General features: G+C 43.0%; 1 protein-coding gene across 3 annotated transcripts in view; it reads right to left on the bottom strand.

The window, feature by feature from the left end:
• KLHL2 (kelch like family member 2) overlaps positions 1 to 24,497 on the bottom strand; it is a 95,851-nt gene that overhangs the window by 9,995 nt on the left and 61,359 nt on the right. For all 3 annotated transcript variants that reach the window (XM_019534579.1, XM_019534580.1, XM_019534581.1), the window contains 6 exons: positions 7,461 to 7,570; positions 5,892 to 6,008; positions 4,466 to 4,615; positions 3,371 to 3,488; positions 2,337 to 2,534; positions 1,492 to 1,593 (listed from right to left, as the gene is read on the bottom strand). In XM_019534579.1, coding sequence (XP_019390124.1) covers positions 1,492 to 1,593; positions 2,337 to 2,534; positions 3,371 to 3,488; positions 4,466 to 4,615; positions 5,892 to 6,008; positions 7,461 to 7,570 — 795 coding nt within the window. The remainder of the gene's footprint in view (positions 1 to 1,491; positions 1,594 to 2,336; positions 2,535 to 3,370; positions 3,489 to 4,465; positions 4,616 to 5,891; positions 6,009 to 7,460; positions 7,571 to 24,497) is intronic.

The raw sequence follows: 24,497 nt of genomic DNA, 5'->3' as shown, positions 1-24,497 counted from the left end.
GGGTTTGCCATCTTGGAACCAGAGAAATACCAAATTATATTCTAAAAATCAAACATACTACAAGATTCATTAATTTGATTTTAAAAATGTTTTGTGTTGGTTTAGTACACATAGAGGTGATTGTGTATAATAAATGGTATAAGAGCTTAAAATGAAGTGAGTGGGTGGGTATAGGTTTGTGGGGGGGGTGGGGAGGAGCTTGTGGGTGTGTGTGTATGGGTGGATGGATGGATGTGTGGGGGGAGGGTGGCTGGTGAAGACTGTGGCATGTATAGAGGGGGAGGGTTTCCCCACAGCCATCCCCCCCAGGCTGCTCCAAGCCTGGGCTCCATGCTTCTGCCACTCCTGGCCCTGGGGCACAGGCTTGGGTGCAGGTCCTGTGCTGACGCTTGAAGCCACTTCCTTCCTCATTTGACACCACTGCCCTTCTTCTACCACTTCCCCGTCCCCCACCCCCACTTGCCGCTCCAGCACCATGTCCCTGCTGCTCCTGCAGTCCTGGCCCTGCAGCTAGGGACCATGTGGTACTGGAGCACCTTGCCAGTGGAGAGGGGGAGTGGGGAAATGGCTGTGGAAGGCAAGGGAATGGGCAGTGAACGGGTGCGCGGAGTGCAGCAACACCTGGATGGGAGCCCGAGGTCTATGCTGGTAGATTGGGGCCAGCATTGGTGGAGTGGCAGAAGCACAGGGCACGGGCTGGAAGGGGTTCTATAGAGCAAGGCTGGGCTGCACCAGCAGGGAGGGGGGAGCCAGCCCAGCTACATACAGCCCTGGCCAGCAGGGAGACGGGAACAGATGCAAGGGGCCCAGGCCAGAAGCCCCCGGTAGGCAGAGGCTTCCGGCTGGAGCTGGGGGTGGGACAGGGCCAGGCCCACCTTGCTGCTCAGGCTGCTTAATCCTGGTGTCAGCTCCACCTGGGTCCCACTGCCCCTGGCTCCTTTCATCTTTGACAGGAAGCCAGGGGCAGATAAATATTTCTTTTCTACATTTTTTAGGGGCCCTGCAGGCTGGAAACAATGGGCTGGTGGGCTGGATGTGGCCCGTGGGCCACATTTTGCCTGCCCTTGCTTTAGATGCTTGCAAAGCTGTGCAGACAACAAAAGTTTCTGTTTGGTGATCAAATTGTACACTTTTAATTTGGATTCACTCAAAACAGAAACAAAATGTTTTGTTCTATTTCTTGGCAATGTGATCCTTTCTTTACCTTGTTTTGAAGTAAAAAGTCAAAATGTTTTATTTTGAAAACTGTCAAACTGACAGTTCTACAAATATTTTTCTTTTTTTTTTTTTTTACTTGCCAAATTCAACCTAAGTTTATAAGTACTTTCAGTCCCTTAATAATGTGATTCTGGCCAACTTACCATTCACTGAAAATCTGACCAGGCCCTAGGTCTGTAGTCAGTATGGATTTTCACATCTACTATCCTTTTAATGCAAACTTAGAAACCAGGAAGGCAAGAGGACCAACTATTAGATGATGGAAGAACTTACCTCCAACAACACCTACACCGACACTACTCCTTCTTGTGTTCATCGGAGCTACATGAAACCACTCATTAGTCTTTATGTTATAAGCTTCTACAGATGATAAACCTATTATTAAAAAACAGGACTTGTTTATCTTATGCAAGTGTAAGCAACATACTAATTATATGTGTCTTCAGTAATTTACCTCTTTAAGGCTCACAGTCATTTTTTTTCTTAAGACCAATTGGTGGCTAGGCAAATGACACAGGCATCATTTGGACAGTCCACAACAAACTGCAATGCTTCAAGGTATACGATCTTTGTAGAGAGTCTGAAAAGAATCCTCCTTTGGAATTTTTTTTTTTTTTTTAATTACAAGCTATGCTGCTCCCCACATACTCTTCAAGTCACTAAATGTTAGGGACAAAGTTCAGTTTTGATACGGATAACTTAAGAGAACTTAAACAGCCCAAATCCCTTATACTGTTCAAACAATAGTACATATATATATATTTCCAGTGAAGAAAGCATGCAAAAATGTATTCTATATACAAACAGGAAGGAAGCTGCTAGACTATTCTTCCACTCATGTTTCATGGAATGGGGAGTGGGAGGATTTAAGAAATGTAAGATGAGGAAGGAATCTGGCATCAAGTGGTTGAAGCATCATCAGGTCCTTTTGGACCTGCAGAGTAGCAAATGAGACCAGCAATTATGCTCCCACTTAGAACAAAAGTGCTGGGATTGCTTTATGCCAGTATGAATTCCACTCTCTAAAAAACAAAAACCGTCTTCTTGATGGTTTTCAACTCCATCGTAGTAGCCAAAACTGTAATAATCAGTACAGTACCATTTAAAGATAAAAATACCTGTACTCCCATCAAATCCTCCTACAGCATACAAGAGCCCATTTAATACAGCAGCTCCCAGCGTGCTTCTCCTGTCTTGCATGTTAGCAACACTTGTCCACTGGTCCTTCACTGGATCATAGGAATCGACTGTGCGAACTCTTAAAGAGCCATTGAAACCACCAACAGCATAAACCAGGCCACTCATGTACACCATTCCTGGGGAAAAAAGTTAACTTCTCGTTATAATTGATTCTGTTCTGTACTGTGCCGAGCACAACAGTTTAACATAATATACAGCATGCATCACATTAACAGGTTTTTAAAAGTACTGAATGACACATGTTATTTAGATCTAATATTAAAATTTCTGATATTGCTCATTGTTAGGCAGCACCAAAATGTGAGCGCTGACTTTTCAGATACGTTACTTTAAATGGCATTTCAAAAGCAAATTGCTTTCTTATACAGTGGTTTCTTCATATTACCTTAAAAAGTGGTTTTTTAAAGCGTGAAGTAATGATGCACACTTTGCATGGTTTAGTTCCAGATGGACTGTTTTCTGATGGGGTATCAGAACAACCCAGCTCAATTCTGAGGTGCACCAATACAGAGATCCAGTTGCTGCTTCCTCTTCTTCCTGCTGCCTGGCTCCAGCTCAGCTTGGGCAACCACCTCCCCACCCCACAACATGCCAAAGTTCAATCTGGTCTGTGAGCTGTAGGCTGCTGACCCTTGCTTTAGCGAACTTGCCCTTTGTATCAATATGTGGTAGTAAAAACACTATTCACAGATTGTGAACTGAAGACAAAAGTCTTCAAACCTAAGTGGCTGAAAACCTAATCATCTAAAGCCTTATTTAAAAGGAGTAAGCAAGTACTCTGCATTTTAGAAGCAATAAGCAGCCACACTTGCCACTCCCATGGAAGTTGAAACTCAGCCCTTCTTAGGGCCTGCCTATTAATTATGATAGCATATTGTTTTCTAATTCCAGAACAAACATGCTGCTTTATCTTATAGCAGTGCCATTTAAGACAGTGTTATGCATCACATACCTGCTCTACATCTTCTGGAAGGCAATTCAGCCACTTGGTGCCAGCGCTCTTCTTTAAAGTCATAGCATTCCACACTGCGGATAGCCTTTGGCGCCTGTCCTCCAACTACCATCATCAGCTAGGAGGGAAGCAATAAGATTTTCTGCTTGTTAGCATATATCAGGATATTTAAAAGGCACAGTCTCTGGTACTAAAGAAAACAAACTTCTAGATAATACATTATCTTATTTCCCCCCAATAAGCAACTACTATCTTAGTTTAACAGAAATACAAACATTTCAGAAAGATTTGTCATTTGGGATCCTTCCAGCAAAGAAAATATTTGAGGCAGAATTTTTTGAGTCTTATTGTAACCTGTCACATAAAAAAGACCTAGATTTTTCATAAACTTAAAGACAGAGGAGACATATGGGGACAGAATCTGGTCTCAAAAGCAAGAATGCCCCCCTTCATGCAAAGTCAATGGGAGTTGTGAATGTGTATCTGAAAGCAGAATCTAGCCCCTAATTTGGCCCTATTGAGATTTTGTGGTTGTAAAACTTCAGTAAAGGTCACCAGAATGACACTGACATCTTGCTCCTAATATTGTAATAGTAGAATTAGAACAATGGTGCAGAAATAGGACTTTTGTGCTTGGGCGATTAAAGGAGACAGTCTAGTTACTAAACACAGCTGGTATTAGCTGAAAACAAATTATCTTATTATTTAAAATACTTCAGGTCATAATTTAACCCAGGCTTATTTTACCTCCAAAACTAACTGCAGTTGCTTAAGTGCAACTGGAAGTACTATAATTTATCTTGTGCAGGACTGAAAACCATATAATTCTATCACGTATTCTCCTTGAAGAGCCAAAAGCATTGAGTTATGCATTTTATATTTCACATTAAATTCCCACCCATGAGTTTAGGACCTGAGCTGTTACCTTGCTGCATACTTTTCAAGGATGAATAATTCTACAGAAAAAAATGTGCAAAGAAATACATTAGTTAAAAATCAATTTGGTGTTACCCATTCGCCCCATAGATTAGATTAATTTTTAAAAAAGAAAAAAAAAATCAAAGAAATGAACATAATGGAAATTATGGCTCTAACCTTTGGAAGGCTAGCAGGTGTTCTCAGTTTAGTTCGAGAGCTTTTCATCAACGCTCGTTGCTCAGTCGGCAGTAAGTGATACTTCATAGCTTCAATGAGGTAATCTTTACACGCACTGCTGTTCTTAACCAATGTTTCCTCTTCAACCCTCTGTGCATTAATATAAGTTTGACAAGGTCTGAGCATGTTAAAAAAGTAAAACACAAATCACAATTTAAAGTGCAATAAACCCACATGAGAACAAACTTAAATCACTCTGATTATTTAAATCATACCCCAGCCAGGGACATTGGTATCATCAAGTTCGTGATATGCAAAGTCCCTGCAAATAAAACTGGAAGACTACAGACCCTTCTAATTGGTAACTGGAAGGCATGCTATTAGGCCATGACAAATGTTTTCACAGCCCCTTTCCTGACAGTTGTTCAGATTTTTAGGATATTCTAAATCACAATATGAGGACAGGAATTTGATGCATCTAAGGTGCATAAAACAAAGAGGCTTCCATCAATGCTCAAGGTATGCCTACATAGCACAATGCTGTGTATGTCTCCAGTTCGTATTGTGTCCAGTTTTGGGCACCACACTTCAGGAAAGATATGGAAAAAGACCTATGGAGAGCAACAAAAATGATTAGAAGTCTAGGAAATATGAGGCAGATAGTACAGCCAAGTTCTAAAAGAAGAACTACACAAATTCATGGATGATATATCTATTAATAACTATTAAACAGAACAGTCAGAGATGCATCTTCTAGTCGTTGCCAGGGAGCATAATGAATTGCTAATTATTCTAGATGTACCTGGTTCAATGCTCTCCCTCTAATGTGTTCACTTCTGCTAATGTCAAAGACAGACTACTGGGCTAGATGGACCACTAGTTTTCCTAATATGGCACTTCTTCTGTTCTTATGATTTACAAGGAAAGGCTGAAAGAGCTGGGATTATTTTAGTCTGGAAAGGGAAGACCAAGGTAGATTTGATAATAGTCTTTCCACAGTGACAGACTACTCTCTGCGGTTGCAGGGGACAGGGCAAAGAACAGAAGTCTTGAAATGCAGCATGAGAAATTTAGATTAGATATCAGGAGAACTCTCTCACTACGAGGGTGGTTAATCACTGGAAGAGATTATGTAGAGACTGTGGAAACTCCATTCTTGGAGATTTTTGAGAAAACAACATGGATGAGATGGTATAGACAGGGATGATCCTGCCTCAAGCAGGGGATTGGACTAGATGAACAACTTCTTTATCATAAACTGTGACCAAATTTAATGGAGGCTATTTTCAATGATTTGTTCCTTTGCATGATTATACTAAGTAATAATTTGTGACTTTATAATTTAGAATTGACCCTATGTGCCAAATAGCCCAGAGTCAAACATACATGAACACTCTCATAAGAATTAGTATTTTCTTTTTCTTACCTGAACTAAATACTCCCGGGAAAGTAAAGGCAGCCGAACATGTTCCATCAGTTGTGCCATTAATTCCTGCCTCACATCTTTGTCGTGGTTTACCCATGCTATGACTGCTTCAAATACCTTCCAGAAAACAAAAAACATGCCATGAATCCCCCTTGCTCCACAAAGTCCATGTGTGCCATACCAAATTTCACTTCGAGTTCCTGAAACAAATATAGGGCCACATTAAGTTGGCTACTTAAAATCTTTCAACAGATGTATCCAATATAAAATGACCTTAGCATGTAAGCCACTCTTTTTATATATGTACTTTTCTAGTGCCTTAATGAATGCTCCCAATAAGTTACTACATTTCCAATGATTGTCATAAATGGGAACATTAACAATTCTGAAGTTCCACATATTAACCAATGTGTAAAGATCCAATTCAGCATTAAGAGAGAAGGACATTTCCCCATGCTGTTTGAGGTCATATAGTTTAAACCTACAATATATAATTAAGAGGAACTTTCTGACTATGAAGGTGGTCAAGAATTGGAACAAGCTGTAGAATCTCCATCCTTGGAAACTTTCAAAAGCAAGTTGGACAGACACTTGGCTAGGATGAATGGTTTAGTATGGGACAATCCTACCTTGAGCAGAGGGCTGGTCTAGATGACCTGGTGAGTTCCCTTCCAGCCCTACTTTCCTGTGATACCCTGCATGATATGCATTTCAGAGGGGGGCTTGATTCTCCCATTTCATTGTGGTATATAAAAATAAGGACATTAACACTTCAAACGCCTCTCTAAAGAGAAGATACTTTATAGGAGTCGTGCATTTTTGCGTAGGGGAACACTAGACTTTCAAGGCATTGTGGAATTGCAACCTTCCATTGCAGTATCAGTTTTAAGAGGATGGCCGTGACTCATACATAGGGATCGCTGTAAATTGTGCCACAAGTACCCCCTGTAGCAGCTCCTTTAACACTTTTCTTTTTGCTACTTGCTGTCATTTTGTACAATGATCAGCAGAGGCCCCAATGACAATCTCTTTTGCAACTTCTTTAAACAAAGTAAAGAATGGGACACATGACTTCAACATTAAATCAATCTACTACTTTATCTGGACAGTTGTTCCTTCTGCATTATCCCAAAGGTATCAAATACATACCAATTTTTCAAATCCATTATGCTGCAGCCCTGAGTTAAAACACACTGCTAACTTACATGAAGTCTCTTTGTAAAGCAACTGTCACATACATGCTCCATCATTCACAGCACATGCATACTGATTTGTTTTTCCTAAAGATGGGGATATTTACTTATTTTCCAGACAAGAGGTCAAATTGTTTCCAGAATCCTGCAGGGCAAGAGACACATTTTAAAGTCTAACAATCAAACAACACTTTTTTCTGCAACAGTGCCTTAAGTACAATAGACACCATCTATGCTTTAACTGATTGAAACTCTTCACTGAGACAGTAACAGTGGAATTCCTATCCAAATAAGTACATTGGGTCTCTGACGAATTAACTGTTTTTTTGTCTGGTCCAACTGTGAAATAAACATTATTGCATAGAATAAATCTTACCTTCTCTTCAGAGGCAATTGTAAGTTTGTCACTGGATATTAAACTGCACACCTGTTCTACACCAAGATTGAGGAATTCTTCACTAAGTACGACATCAGAAAAATGCTGTTCTGTTTGGAAAAAGAAGTGCTCTTTAGCTTATATCACTGAATGCAGTTTCTAAACAGCATTAACACAATGATACACTAGTACGCATATTTGGTTAAATCCACGAAACAATATATATTCTAAAATGCTCTCTACTGTCTCAAGTTTTATTCATATTCCTGCTGTCAGCCATGAGACTATAAAGGCAATTCCTTGCTTTTGCTGGACTTCATGTTTCTTCAGTTTTCTGTAGAAAGTTTACTGTAAATCCCCAAGGATCCTAAATTTGGTCCTACAACAGGAAAGATATTTTCTTCATTTATAGCTATTTTAAAATAATGTTTAAATTATAAGAACCATGTTACCTTTTAATATTACTATAATATATAAAAATTCTGTCAATTAAATAAAATAGTGCCTCAATAAGTGCTGTTGCTAAGACATTAAAGAAAACTGAAGCAACATCCAAAGCTGACAGCCTGACAGAATTAAAGAACCATTGAATCTTGTTTTCCTCAGTTCTCTGGACAAACACTCACATGACTACGAGATCCACCTTAATTCTTGAAGGAGAGATTAGCAGAAATGGTAAGTTCATTTCACTAAATACAGGTGGCACATCTATTTGTAAGTCAATTTTAAAGGCCAAACATGTTCTGGATCAACTAATTTTCATGCTTGTACAATACAGATTTTCACTGAAAACAACTTTAAAATATTTTCTGCATGTAAAAGGATTCTAGTTCCTAATCATGCACAGCTTGACATACAAGTAAAAAAAAGAAGATAATTTAGTAAATAAGTGTTATTTACCACAGTCTAACTTAGTAATATAAAAGTTAAGAATATGTATATTAAGCCATGGTATTGCTTAAATAAACTTATGCAGATACAGCACATCTTCCTGGTTAGCAAAAAGTACCTGATTTAGGATAAATTAGTTACAAGTTAAACAAATTCATGTTTTAGTGGCTGCCAACTGATGAGAAATCAACCCCTGTTAAGGAAAGTAACTAAAAAGTGCTACTTCAAAATAAAATAAAAGGTTAAAATTAAGGATTTAAATCATGATTCAAGTCAGAGATTTAAACCTCTATTTAAGTCAATCCTGCCTTTCAGTCCCCATGCCCTGCAGGGAATGCAACATTTCCCCTAAAAAAATCAGGCCTTCTATCACTGCAACATACCTCCTGTCCTCCAGCACTTGGCTCATGTCAGTCACAGCCATGGCCACTAGCTTTGAGCCTATTTTTAAGGCACCCATGGCTAGGCAAAGAGGTGGAATCGATCTAAGTTATGCAGTTTTCTGTAAGCAGCGTAGTTTAGATCAGTAGCAAAGAGAACAGACACTCACCTTTTGGGGGGGAGTGTAAATCTCAGACTGGATTTCACCATTTTTAAACTAGTCTATGCATGCCGAACAGCTGTTGGGTTACAGGTACAGACCAGTTTTGGATCACTTAAAAGTATAACCTGACCATTCTGGGCTATAGAACTGTATGTAAAACTATCACAACTTCTTGATTTTTCATTTAATCCCTTTAAGAAGAACTGATTCCGTTTCACATGAGGAAACTACACTTAGTAAATGGTGCTCACAAGTTTACCACTTTGTTTTTGAGCCATTACTGGAACTTCCCCTTCCCCGCCCCCTTCACTGAAAATGCAAAGCACTCTGGTTTTAGGAGACTGTAAAAGGACTCAAAAAACCTTTCTGTGGTTCCTAATAACTCTTCTCCATATCCTTGGGTATACCATAATTTTTGTCATTTATAGATTATTGCCTACTGACCCACATTTAGAGCGATTCTGACTGGGTGCTGACATCTGGAGCTTAAAAAGTTTGCAACATTTTTCTTCTGTACATGTAATCTCAATCCACTATCAGGACTTAAGTTCTTAGAAGGGTTTCAAGTGATCAGAGGTGGCTCCTGGTGTTACTGACATATCTTACAAAGCACATTCTTCTGGAAATCAGAGTCCTTTTATTCCTGTTCCTATGGGCTCAAATCCTATACCGCTATACTTGGCAGAGCCGGCAAAGGACAAACATTTTTTTCTTTTTTTGATACGGAAAGGTGACCCACTCGGACACATGCAAGAACGACTTCCAGTAAGGGTGATATGGCCGATGTGATTTATTAAAGGCAAACTTGACGAGTTAGGACTTAAGGCAGTGGTGTTCTGACCATGAAGTTCCTAGAACTCTCCCATCTTCTTTCTTTTTGGTTGTTTTCCAATGGGTTTTATGCTGGCAGGATGGAACAGTCAGCAATGCTGAAATGGAAATATCTCCCTTCAAAGACAATGGTCCCAACCAAGTGAGACCAATGAACTGCATGGAAACACTACCAGTCACTTCTTCAGGATCAATGTGATGTTTTTCCTCGACTCCATCAAAGGCTTGACTACTAGGTCTCTCATTCTGTCCTACTAACTAAAGTCTCAGTCACGTGAGTTGTTCTGTGTCTTCTCCCTGGAACTTTCCATCTTACAGCTCGACTTGTGCCAGCAACACAAGTCAGTGTCCAATTTACAAACAGGTGTAGATTTTACAGAGTTGGGGCAGGTGGTATGGAAGTACTACAGGGTAGTCAGTACTAATGCCAAGGTGCTCAGTAATAAAGCTGATGTTGCCAAGTTAGCTAGTACTGGGACTGTCAACACGAAAGACTTTTACACTGAGAAAGTCATGACAGCATCAGTGACAGCAACTGAGTCAGTGGGCTCTTTGCTTTTGTTCCATAACTGAGACCAGGGCTCCCTCAAACTCCCTTTATGCTCTGGGCAATGCAGTTTTATCTGACTTTACTCATATTAACTTGTCCCCTCTAATAACACTACAGTTGGCATTCCACTATGAGACATAGCAGTTAGCATCAAGCAACTTGTGCTGTATGACGTCCATCAATTTTTTCCCCTTTTAAGGAACATATTTTGGGGGAAAGAGTGAAGATAGAAATCTTCAAATAGGTGAAGAGAACTGATTTAGAGGTTCTGCTAAAAGCAGACTGGATTAGATGCTTGCAGTCAGGAGTGACAAGAAACAATTAAAGCAGGCTCATAGAGAGCTAATGCATCTGTTAGGCCCATGCAAAACAGCATGTGGCAGCAGAGGGTCCATTGCAGCCTAAATAGCCACAGCAATTGGAGGAAAAAAACCCAGTGTCCTGGATATTACATGCACCTACAGCAGGACCCCCACCCTTATGCACTCAGCGAAAGACACATGTTTTAACTCAAACCTTCCAAGCCATTTTCTGGAGTCCTCCTATTGTGTTCTAGCTGTTGAAACAAGAAACCTCCATCACAGTTACCTCCTAAAGAAACAGAGCCATATAAACACTTATAATCTATCATAGAACACAGCCTCATATACCATATTTTCACAGATGCAAGATGACTCTGAATTTAGGACCAGCCCCCAAAAATCAGATTTTATACATGGAAAATTTTATAAATTTGTTATAATTTTCCATATATAGAATCTAATTATGAAAGGCCATCTTAAATTAATCTGTCTCCTGCTGCTACAGTGGGGAAAGCAGTTACAGGGGAGCAGGTGGGGGGGGAGCTGGAGCCCAAACCAAAGCTGCTGCTACCACTGCAACTGCTAGTAGGCTAGCCTGGAGGAACCATGCGCTCCGTCCCCCAGGCTGGAGTGGGGCCAGAGCTCTGCCAGAGCCACGCAGGGAAAGCAGCAGTGGCGGGTATGGGATGTAGCAGAAGGGAATTGTGGGGGCGGGGGGAAGAAGGGGTAGTCAGGGAGGGAGCAGAGACAGAGGAGGAACAGGTAGTGGCTGTGCCTATAATTTTGACCCTGACTTGAAACTGCAGCAGCCGCTTGTCCTCCCCCTCTCCCCCAACTTGCACTGACTCCAAAATGAGGGGTTCCCCTTCAACTTGTTAAATGGGGAGATACTGGGGGGGGGTCATCTTGGATTTGAATAAATGCAGTAGTTATTGGAAATAATTTCCTATCAATAATTCCTAAAATACAAATACAGTAAAAATTTAATTCTTTTAAAAAAAATTCCTTATATTAAGTGGCAGAAAGTAAAAGACCTTTCAGAGAAGCAGATAGATTAAAACTAAATTAGTAATATGTAGACAGTATAATACTACATCCTTTATATATATTGCCATAGATAAAAATGTTTAAAACAAAGAATGCTAAAGGGTTCTAAGTTGAGAAGTCTGATTTTTCCAAAACCTTATCATCATTCATCACTAATGCATTAAGTTACGGCCTGAGGATGAATCTGTATTTTACACACACTTATTTTACACCCGCACACACACACTGCAACTTTCTCTAGATATACCCATCTCTATTGTTTATATAAAGATGTATTATTTATATAATAGTAGGCAGCAGCAGCACTGTAAACAATTCTACTGAATGTGTTCCTGTTTTTTGGCTGTAATACTAGAATGATGGAAGCTCCCAGTCTACCTTCTATATACCACTTGTTATATTATATTCCTCTTATATTCCCTTTTATTCAGCACCCAACTAATGTAAAAAAACTCTGTTTTAATCTCTCCTCATATGACATTTCTATGCCTTTTATATAAGCACTTCCTTTCTCTGAACTCCCTAGAATTCTGTAAAATGAGATGGAAGCAGATCATTTCTTTATATAAAAACTTTCCTTTTTTCTATATTATTTTCTATCCTGTTCCCTATGCAACATAAACATTCTAACCACAGCTGCACACTGAACAGGCCTTCATTGATATGTCCACAGTGATGCTAGTTCCCGTTGCCAAGTTAGTACTGTACCAATATTAATACACTGTATTTTTTTTGCATAAAATCCATGCCCCGCCAAAAAGATGCACCTTGGTTTTGGAATAAAGAATGGAGAAAAGGTTTTTCCAGAGACATGGCCGATTACATAACAGAGTAAGCCCTCTTGGGAACACAGAGCGCCCAGAAATGATGACATCCTAGAGAGACAGTTTGTGCAAGACAGCAGGGACTACCACATATTCTTTCCTGGGATGCCATACTTCCTGGACACCCTATGTCTCCTAAAAATCTTACTCAGTCACACAAAGCAAGGCCCCAGACCCTTGGAATGTCAGACTATTTCTTTACTGTAAATAGTTCTTTATATAAGAATCCTGTAAATAAAGTGGTATTTCCACACCAGAAGCTTCATCCAGATACTACCAGCAGCTCACTAGCTAGTTCAGACACAAGTTACAGTGCTCAGCCAATAGCTGCAGCAGAGAGAGGATTAACACAGGGCTCCACCCCTTCTGCTTGACTTGTGGGGGCCAAAGAGAAGCAGCAGCCACTGGTGCAGACTTGACCGGGCTCCTCCCGACCCCAGCAGCACATGGGAAGCCAGCTTCAGCTGTGTGCTGCTCCGGATGGGACAGACCTGCCTGGGTCAGCACCAGCCAAAAGTGGCAGTGGAGCCATGTGCCACTCGGGAGTGACCGGCGCAGGTAGGGGGAAAGTGCAGCTCAGCCCCTGCTCTGGCTGGGCTCATCCTGAGGTTCATTTCATGTTTGTAAAATGCTTGGAAAGCCCCACATACATGCACTGCATAGAAATGCAAAATAGATTTTAACTTACTTAGTTGGCACCTTGGGCTGAGATTTTCAAAGCTGAGTCAAAACGCCAACTTCCATTAAAATGAATGGGATTTAGAGGGCTCCAAATCTTTTATGACAGCTTTGTAACATGCCTATCTACCCCTTTTTTGCAAATCTCAGCCATAGTTTGGAAGCTCAGCCAAAGAACATAAGAGCTTCTGAACATAAGAACATAAAAAGCACCATGCTTGGTCAGCCCCATGGTCCATCTAGCTCAGTATCCTGTTCCGAACAGAGGAAGAGGTGGATACTCTAGAGAGGGAGAGTTTTGACCCAGCCTGGTTAGACCCATTTCATTGTCACTTCCTGCAACTTCATGGGTGTCAACGGTCATGTGACATCACTTCCTGATGTGATACCACTTCCTGTGAGGTCTCTGAATATGGCTCGCTGGCCCACTGGGTAATAAAAAGTTCATGATCCAGACACAGATTCAAAAAGGTTGGACACCCCTGAGTTAGACTTTGATTTTAGGAAACCGAGTTGTGTGAGAATTTGATTTTAAGATGCTGAGTTGTCTGCATTGAAGTGGAACTTCGATTTTGGGACACAGAGTTGTCTTCGTTCGTAATTCATGTTCTATTTAAGGGTTAACTGCGCTTTAACAATTCCCTAAGCATTATCTGGTGGACAGTGGTGGTAACACACTGGCTGTATGAGAGTCTCAAACTCCATGAAGAGTAATTAAGAGTAGCAGTACAGGGTTCTTGTTTGTAGCTGTGTCAGTCTAAGGACATAGGCAGGCAACTGGTAGAGGGTGCAAGAACTTGAACCTGCTTCCAAGAACTCACAGACAATGATGCTGTGACTCGCGTCGTTTTCTGCCAACAAAATATGCAAGGCAATCCAAGACCACCACTGCATATGCAAGAACTTGAGGAAGATATTGTGAAGCTTGAGGCTACTTTGAGGATGCTGATAACAACCACAGCCTATATGAGAGCCTCAACCTCTGGGAAATACGCTTGAGAGAACTGGTAGAGGGTTTGACCCAGAGTGCAAGAACTTGAACCTGCTTCCAAGAACTCACAGAGCCTGATGCCATGACTCGGGTCTCTTCAAACCTAAAGAAAAAGTGCACAGAATAAGAAATCATCAGTCACTGTACAACCCGGTGAGGCCAGGTGCTCACAGATCCTATCAAGATCTGAGGGTGTGTTGTTAGCTTCTACAAGGAGCTGTTTCGAGTTGAGGCTACCTGGCCAGAGGCCATACAACAGTTGCATGAGGGCCTCCCCAAACTCTCCATGTCTGAGGCTGAGGAGCTCAGAGCTGTCCCTGGGCAAAACTGAGTGCTGCTATTTGAAGACCTTGCCATGGGGAAGGTGCCAGGCTTTGATTGATTACCTGTCAAATTCTCCAAGCCCAGACCCCCTGCCCATCTTCCAAGACAGCTTCAAACATAGGATCCTTCCGGTCAGCTGCTGGTGAGCAGCCATCGCACTGCTGCCCAAGAAAGGGAATCTTGGTAACATTAAGAACTGGCAACTGCTATTGCTCCCATGTACAGGAGCGATGCCCTGACCAACCATCTCAAAATGGTCATGGTCTCTCTCATAGGCCCCAAACTGACCTACTCCATACCTGCCAGGACAACCTGTTTCTACTACGTGGCCTGCCGCCGGCTGTGAAGCTCTTTGGCTTGAACAACAACTTTGCCTTCCCGAATCAAAAACAGGCCTTTGATAAGGTCAGCCACAACTTTTATTTCATACTCTGGGCCTGCTTTCACATCAACCATCTGACTCCTGTACTGGAACATCTCTGTCCTCCTGAAAGTGAACAGACAGTTTATATGCCCCATTCCCAGCATGCAGGGATGTCTGACAGGGCTGCTGTCAATCTCTCTGCCATGCTCTATGCCCAAACTACTGAGCTACATGTGCTACAGCAGTGGGCCTGATGGGCCTGCATTGGCCACAGCCCCAGCTGCTGGCCCCCAGTTAAGTTGAGAGCATATGCTGGTGATGCGATTTTTTTTTTTTCATGAGCAGTGAGGGTAACATCCAGTCCATGATCAACTGAAGCAAGCCTATGATCATGCCACTTCAGCCTGTATCAAGTGATATCCTTTGTACAAAGTCAAGTATGGGAACCAGATACAACAGAGACAGAAAGGAGCCTTCAACCCTGTAGGCTAGTGTCCAAGGCAGCCAGTGGAGAAGCACTTCCAATTCTGGGAAAGTGGAGTACTCCTTATTAAGAGCAGAGGACATCAGGCCCTGATCTCTACCAAGGCCTCAGGTACCAGGCCATACAGTTGCTAAGGCTGCAGCCCCAGACTGTTGCTAAGGAACAAGTGGCCGGGCCTAAACCTGTACTAAGGCCCGAGGCGTCAGACCCCTGCAGGTGCTAAGCACCAAGGCACCATGCTCAGACTGCTGCAAAGGCCTGAGGTGTCAGGCCCAAACTGTTCCTGGGCCTTGAAGTACCAGACCCAGACTCTCTCTTGAGACCTGAGAGTGCCAGGCCCTGACTGTTGCTAAGCCATTAGGCACCAGGCCCCAACTGCAGCCCTGGTCACTCCCTACTTCTACTGTACATGAGTGGAGAACCAAAGTGCCATGGCATGCTCCTCTGAGGAAGATTTGCCCCTGTTTTTCTCTGGCTTTGCATGATCAAGGCAGGATGAGCTGGGAGCATTCAGAATATTCCGTGTCTTGGGAATGAATGTGTTGGACTGAGTCAGTGAGAAGGGAGGACCCGGGAAAGGAATATTTTTTGACAGGGCAGCACTAGGAAATCACAGGGCTTGGACAACAGACCTATCGAGTTTATGGCCTGTAGGGTCTGTGAGATCATCCAGTCTGACCTCCCATGGGGACTATACTTCCAACTATTGTTCTTGTTATGGGTTCAGTTACTTGTGCTTGCCTAAGACGCATGTTCCAGAAAAACACTGGTCTTTGTAAGAAGATAGTAAGCAGTGAAGAATTCATCACTGCTGCTTCCAATGGTTTGCTGCTTTCAGTGGTCAATCACCCTCAATATTTAAAACCTGCACCTAGTTGCTAAATGCATTGGGTTGAACTTTGGCTTTCGTCCTCAGGCCCCTTCTGGCCTCCTAATCTACAAAGCTGTACAAGTCAAGGTCACCTAGGCAAAAGCCTCTGCTATATTAATGCTTCACCTAACTGGTGACCAGAATAACGAGTGCGTGAATGGGGTGATCTAGCGCATTCAGGGAGAAATGACTGCAAGGTTTGGCTGGGCTGGTGAGGGTCAGGATATCAGTCCTGCAAGCTGTGTTCCACTGTGACATCATGAGAGCCTTGGAGAGGGCCTCAAGCTATTGGGCAGTGGGACGGTGACACCACAAAGGCTTTGACATGATAAATGTTGGCTCCTCCTCACCTTCCCCTACCTGATTTACTTCTGCTTTCCTCTGCCCTCAGAAGAGCAGTGATTGTGTGCCAGAAGTTTTCAGTTGGTGTGAAAACGAGTATGGATGAACGTATGGAGTGCAAGGAGCAAGGAGACGAGTCTCTGGAGTATGAGGAGCAAGGAGATTAGCCTAAGGAGTACGATGAGCATGGGTATGAGGCAAGAGTGGGGAGGAACGGGGACAAGGCACTAGAGAAATATCAGCAGGGTTCTGAAGTGATGGAGAGGTAGCAGCACGGGGATGTACTGATGGAGACAGATTAGAACAGGGGTGCCCAACCTGAGGCGTGGGTGCCACAAGTGGCAGAGGGAGCCTTTGTGTGTGGCATATAGCAAACTGGGGAGGGGGTGGCCAGTTCAGCAGCAGGTAGAGCAGAGCAGCAGAGCAGGCAGGGAGGAGAGGGTGGGAGGAGAAAGCAGAGCAGCAATTCAAGCAAGGGAAGGGGATCAGAGTGGCACTCAGGGTGGGTGCAGGGTACACCTGCCTAACTTGTTCCCCCTCCATCCCTGCCCCCCCCCTCCAGATTACAACAACCCCCCTCTCTAGTTGAAAATGGACATTTTCTTTACAGGCGGTTTGAAAAAGGAAGCTTCACCTTGTTTTCTCCTCCTCTTAATGGTGGACTATGGGAGCTTTGCTACTAAGGGCTAGGTCTAGCCTGTGGGGCACTATGCATAGGCTTCCCAGTCTAATGGGCCCAGCACCCATCCCTTTTCAAAGGGCCTTGACACAGGTCCCCAGCCTCTCTTTGTACGAGTTGCCTTCAAGGCCTTTATCATTTTTTTCCTTTGCCTCTGGACCCTCTCTAACTTTTCCACATCCTTTTGAAACTGTGGAGCCCAAAACTGCATGCTACAATCTAGATGAGGTCTAACCAGTGCCGCAGTGGAGAGGCACTTTCACTTCCCGTCTCTTTCATCTAGTGCTTTTGTTGATACAGCCCAAAACTCTATTTGCCTTTTGTACAGCTGCATCATGCTGCAGACTCCTATTGAGTCTGTCGTCTACCAAGTTTCCCAGATCTTTCTCAGTACATCTGCCATCCAGCTATGTCTCACCTGTTTTGTTATGCTTTTGATTCTTCTGCCCAAGGGGCAGCACCTTGCATTTGTCAGCATTGATCTTCATCGTGTTGGCTCTAACCTAGTTTTTCAGGCTACCAGGGTCCTTCTGCCTCGTGGTAGCCTGAAAAGCTTCTTCATTGCGTTTTCAATCCCTCCTAGCTTCATATCTTCTTTAGATTTTCTTGGGAAGCAATTTATTGCAGCGTCCAAGTCAGAAGTAAACATGTTGAGCCACTCTGGGCCCAAGACAGGCCCCTGCAGGACTCCTGCCATTCTCACATGGATACATTTATAATTGCTCCTTGCTTTCAGCTATTAAGCCAGTGACACTTCATCTTGTGGTATTTGTTTAGCCTACTTTTCTCTAACTTGCTTATTTTTCTCTTCATTACAGCCAACAGTGCAAAGTATAAATTATGTTCAGACTGAAGGAAGTGCACGACTGTCGTAGCAGGTGCATTTCAGTGAGTGCAGCCAGAATAGCGAAGTCCCAAGGGGCAGTCCTGCCAGCAGTCAGAAGTCAGCATATGTGTGGCAGGGACCTACAAATCTGAATACTTACCTGCAGGATTGGCAGTGGTGCTGGCAGCAGAACCACAGGCACTGCAGCCACCCTGATTCATCACTTTGTGCTGGGTACAGATTGGAGCACGCCCCATGCCAACAGAAAGGGTGAGCTTCGGGAGCCTGGAAGATGGAGCGCACATCAGCTGCAGCCAAGCCCTGGCAACAGTGAAATAAGTAGGGCAGAAGCCTGCTCACCAGACTGGAGGCTAGGAGAAGTCTTTAGCCGGATGGGCCCTAACCTCACAGAAGAGCAAGAGTGGCTCAATGAGGAGAAGCCCCAGAGAGCAGTGCTTCATTCAGAGGAGCACTGAAGCAGTGACTGATTTTTCCCAGGGCTCCCAGGAGAAGGACTGTAGCCTGGTTACTCTGTAAGAACTGGTTGGCATGTAGAAAGGGTATAAAGGGGAGGAGGAGTCCCGAGGACCAGCAACTTGACCTACTTGTGGGGGCAACCACAAATGACCAAGGACCCTCCCTCTTTCTTAAAAGATAAGATGTGGTGGGTGTGTTGGACGGTGTGCCCTGTGAGTGGGAGTTATTGAGCGCCAAACTGTCTGGCCCTAAAAGTTGGCACCCAAGAGGCTGGAGTGCATGGTCAAGGCAACAAAACTGATTTGGGCACCACTGCTCGCAATCACATTTTGCTGAAACCAAAGAGACTCCTACTGCCCCAGGCACTGGGACAAGAAAACAGAGAAGAAAGTATGCATGCATTTATCCCAACACTTCCCAAAGACGTTTCACAACTGAATGACCTGGTACAAAATGGGACAAAAGTATCAACAATCAACTGTGAAACATGTTCCACCCCTGCCCCTCAGCATCCTGGAAGGGGTGGCACCAATAGCACAGGAGCTCTAGTCTGGCCTAGATGGTGATTAGCAAATGACCATCAAGTGCATCTGACTGGAGAGGATGGTGGAAATGTGGGGCTACTTGGGGCAGAGTAGTTCGTATAAAAGACCACTATGTTGCAACCTCCAAAAGAAGGCGAGTCAGAAAGGCGGAGTAGTCGGCGCAACAGAATTCAAGCAAAACTCTATGATATTCATAAAACAGCTGATGCAGGTGATAACCACAGAATATATGAAAGCATCAAATGAGCAGTTGGTCCAGTCAGGAAGAAAAAAGCTCCACTGAAAGAATTAAGAGGAAATGTCATCAGTGATAAAAACAACTCAAGCATTGGATTAAAAATTATGGAATTCTATACTCTACTGAAAATTAAATCAGATGCCAAAACCTTGAAGGATTACCACAGTTTGAAGTCGTGATGGATTGGGACAGCAAGCCTACATTAGATAATTTGCAGAAAACCATTAAATCAATTCTTGGGAACAAGGCATCCAGCAACAACTGCTTGCCTGCTAAAATCTACGTATGAAGATTGGAAAAGGGAAGCAGTTTTGTACTGTTAGACAAAAACAAGAAGACAGAAGTGTCTGTGAGAACCATAGACGTATCTCTCTGTGGACCCTCAGTGGAAAAAGGTGTCACTTGCATTATACTACTTACGCTGCCATCTCTGGGTGAAGGAATCTGTGTCCTCAAAGTCAAGATGGTTTTTGCTCAGGATGCTCCACCATTGACAATGATATTTTTTGTCAAGCAGTAACAAGGGAAGCATCAAGAAAAATGAATACCACACTACATAGCCTTCATCGATCTGACAAAGACTTTCGATCCGGTCAACAAAAAGGCCTTTTTACTGTTCTGAAAAAATAGGATTGTCCCCCCACAAACTGTTGAACATCATTTGCTCATTACATCAAGGTATGAAGGCAACGGTACTATACGAAAACAAAGACTCAAATGCCTTTGACATCAACAATGGGGTGAAACTTTGGCGTTCTGTCTTACCCCCATGTTCTTTAACATCTACTTTTCATTCCTGCTTCTTCATGTGTTCAAGGACAGCAGTGAAGGCATTTATCTTCGAACCAAACTAGATGGAGGCTTGTTCAACATCACAAGGTTTAGACCATCAACTTCCAAGGCCTACAGCTACCATATAAAATCCTTGGAGCAAAGGATGCCAATCAAGATGCCTTGTTAGCCACTGACTTCCAAAAAAATTAGCATTCAGCAGAGCTCTGCAGACTGCCCCCTGGTTCCACCTGCTGTTACGCTGCATTTTTAGTAACATTCACATTACCTTTCTCCAGTTCCACTGTGCGCTCCTGCACACTGCTCTCTCTTCCCCTTATTCCAGCTTCAAGCTTCCTCTTCCACCATGCTCCTCTGCCTCCCTGCCACACAGTGCCCGTGCCCTTGCAGTTCTGGGCCTTCTGTTTAAATTTTGACCAACCAGCCGGAACTGGCCTACAAAATACGGGACCGTCCCAGCCAAAGCAGGACATATTGCACCCTATATGTGCTTAGCCCATGGGAGGGCCACATACCCTTTGCACATTCACCACTTGTTTTTAGTATAGATATAATAAAGATTTACAAAAATCAAAAGTCCCTTTCTCCCTCTCTCTTCTGGAGCAAAGCGTGTGGTAAAAAAGGAGAAGATATTCCTTAGGTCAGGTTAGCTGCATTATCTTTGGTGCGTGTTGTCAGACCAAATGCCATCCTTGTTGCATATGCAAGGCACCCCTGTGGCAGATATGGGGCACTCCATGTATAATTATCTAGCCACAGAATTTGGCCCTTTCCATTACCTCTTAAATGAGGGTAGCCTCTTGCCTGCTGAAGTCAGTGGCTTTATCACAGCAGCCTGGGCTGATGTAGGATTTTGAAAAGTGAGGTGCAGATAGTGTAGTACATCCTCACAGAGTTTTTTCTCCCGTTAAAGAGGAACTAAAAGCATTACTAATATGCTAGGGGAAAGTGCTATTTTATTCAGTTCAGGATGAAAGCAATCACAAATATAGCTATTGGAATGTGCACTAATTTGCTAGTTCACCTAGGCAGGTCTGTCCCATCCAGAGCAGCACACAGCTGAAGCCAGCTTTCCACGTGCTGCTGGGGATGGGAGGAGCCCAGTCGGGTTGGCACTGGCCAGCAGAAGCGGTGGTGGAGCCAGGTGCCACTCGGGACTAACCGGTGCAGGCAGAGGGAAAATGCAGCTCAGCCCCTTCTGCTCCGGCCAGGCTTATCCCACCCCGAACAGCACACAGCTCCGCTGCTGCATCTGCTGGCCGGTGTAGACTTCAGCCAGGCTCCTCCCGACCCCAGCAGCACATGAAAAGCTGGTTTCAGCTGCGTATTGCTGGGGATGGGAGGAGCCTGGACAGGTCTGCATCGGCCAGCAGAAGCCGCGGCGGAGCCATGTGCAGCTCAGGATTGACCGGTGCAGGCAGGGGGAAAATGCAGTTCAGCCCCTGCTACTCTGGCTGGGGTCATCCTGAGGTTTATTTCATGTTTGTAAAATGCTTGGAGAGCCCCACATAGATGCACTGCATAGAAATGCAATATAGATTTTGACTTATCTGGTTGGCACCCTGGGCTAAGATTTTCAAAGCTGAGTCAAAAGGCCAACATCCATTAAAAAGAATGGGATTTAGAGGGCTCCAAATCTTTTATGACAACTTTGTAACATGCCTATCTACCCCTTTTTGCAAATCTCAGCCATAGTTTGGAAGCTCAGCCAAAGAACATAAGAGCTTCTGAACATAAGAGCATAAAAAGTACCATGCTTGGTCAGCCCCATGTTCCATCTAGCTCAGTATCCTGTCCCGAACAGTGGCAGAGGTGGATGCTCTAGAGAGGGAGAGTTTTGAACTGGTTAGACCCATTTCATTGTCACTTCCTGCAACTTCATTGGTGTCAAAGGTCACATGACATCACTTCCTGATGTGATACCACTTCCTGCGAGGTCTCTGAATATGGCTCGCCAGCCCACTGGGCGATAAAAAGTTCATGATCTGACCACACATTCAAAAAAGGTTGGACTCCCGTGACTTAGATCAGGATATCCATATTTAGAATGATCTAACCTTCCTAAACTTCTGTGCAGTTAGATGAACCTAACTAGGGATCTAAGTGTAAGGTCCATACCTGGGCAAATTAAGTTAGATCAGGTAAGCATTTTCAAGACAATCTAACCTCCCCCTAATCTCCCTTAATGCCTGTACATACCATCAGAGAGACAAGAGCTTTTGTAGGCGATCAGCTTTCGTAGTGCCTGACAAAGGCACTAACATCTGACAAAGGCACTAACATCAAAGTCTCTAACATCAGACCAGCAAAAGACACCATTAAGTTCTGAGCACTTTTTACATACTAATAGTGTCTAAAGTGTGCTGGCTTCATAGGACAGGGAGAGTTGACGCTATGAAAAAGACTGACAAAGTAGGTTGTTGCTTATGAACATTCATGCCTCTCTGAGCCCATTATCTGTTAAGGTGCCACCCTGTCCTGGCCTTCCACCTCTATCAATGAGCAGGTCCAGAAGGAAACTGAAAAGAAAATTGGTCTCAAAGCAAAGTAAGGGCCTCGAACAATTTCCTACCTCTTGTCTTCTTTAAACTACACAATGATTTGTACATAAAGCTTTATATCTTAAAACATCTTAGAAAGTGAGGATGGTTGGCAGCAAAAGTATATAGCTTGAACAAGGATACAGATGAGTCGAGGAGAGACATGAGAAAGATAAACTAAGAGGCTGTGTAGGATGGGACGGAAGCAGAGCAATGGAAGGGGCTATCCTTCAGTAAACCCAATTCAAACTTTTAAGAAAGCTGTAACTGAGATGCCCAGGTTTATTCTTTCTTCCTAAAACCGAGTAATCATATATACACTTTCAAGCAAACTGGACTTCTCTCTCATCAACAGCGTGACACGCAGCTTCTGAAAAGTTAGACTTATGTAGCATCCGTAGACAGATCTAGAATTATAAAGAAGGGAGTGTAGATGGTGCGGCACATCATTACATGTACAGCAATACACATATTTCTCCGGTTAAAGAGAAACTAGAAGCTTTACTAACAGGCTGGGGCCTAGTACTACATTTTTCACTTTAAGATCAAAGCAAAAACAAATAGAACATTACTGGAATGTGTACTCATTTCCTGGATAATATATTAACTTTAAAGCATACAAAGTAGGCAAAAAATAGTCAAAGGATATTGTTCCATTAGTCCTGTATTCATTAAAGTTAAAATTACATCTCTTATTCAGATTCATCAGAAAAAATCTGGTCTCTTCCAGTACTTCCAATAATTCAGTGTCAGTCATTTCTACACCTGAATTAATAATACCATAGTGGAATTAAGTTTTTGGCTAGAGCTAAAAACAGTCTGCGAAGTTGTGAAATAGCAGACAGACAGTACCTGGCTAACAGACAGCAAAATTGCATATGAAAAGATAGCTTGAATAGTGGAACATCAAAACAGTTAGAAAGAAGAGAGGGTTGTTACCACCTGTTGAGTGAAGAGCTTAGCAGAAATCAGGTTATAATGAGTCAAAAAGTCAGCTGACTCTCTCAGCACTGCCTGTGTAAAAATGCTGCCCCTCCCAGGTAATTGGTTTTAAAGCCTGGGTGAGGAAGCAATCAGTAGCCACACCCCCACCCTGGATCTGCCCTGGCAGTACCACAGATTTAGATGCTTTACCACAGAAGAGATACGGCCCCTAGCCAGAAGACCTTGTAATCTGTACAGAAGGTAAAAATAATCAAAGACAAGAACTTAAGAAAAGTCAACAATATAGGAAAAAGTCTACAGAAAGAAGGTATTTGAAAAGGAGCTGAAAAAAAGGAAGCAGATGCTTGAATGGGAAGTGGGAGGTTGTTTTACTGGATGCCGCTTTAACTTCATAGGCTCCTGCTACAGGTCACACACATTACACAATTAACTGGTTAATCATGCAATAAATTGAGCTTGGACACACATGAAAGCAATTGTCATGCAACAAAAGACTAACCCAGCTATAAAAAGAGCCAACGAGCTGCAAAGTTAGTGCTTGAAAACATGAAACAACTCTATAGCTGGTTTCTAACCAGCTTTTATTCAAATGTGTGGCAGAGCCTTAAAGCATAAAATAAGGTATGAAGCCATGAGTAAGCAGATGAAAGGCCCTGTAAAAGAAAGAAATTAGAACTAACAACCGAAGACAGTCAACAGATCCTACAGGGGTTCCAATTCTTGAGCACTGCTCAGTAACAACCAAACCTTAGTTACCTCAAGCCACATATATTAGGGACAAAATAAAAAAAAAATTCCATTAAAAGTAGATGGCTGCATAAATTCTAGTTACTAAAAAAGCTAGGGTAGAATCAGCTGCCTCTTTGGTTAGCTGGTTGCCAAAGAAATTTCATTAACTGTTTGATACATATCCTGTTGGCAGAAGGCAAATGAAATTGCAGTCGAACCAAAA

Source organism: Crocodylus porosus, unplaced genomic scaffold (assembly GCF_001723895.1).
Source record: "Crocodylus porosus isolate Cpor-Errol unplaced genomic scaffold, CroPor_comp1, whole genome shotgun sequence".
Classification (NCBI taxonomy): domain Eukaryota; kingdom Metazoa; phylum Chordata; order Crocodylia; family Crocodylidae; genus Crocodylus; species Crocodylus porosus.
Note: the sequence above shows the minus strand (reverse complement) of the source record. Positions and strands in the feature narration are given on the sequence as shown.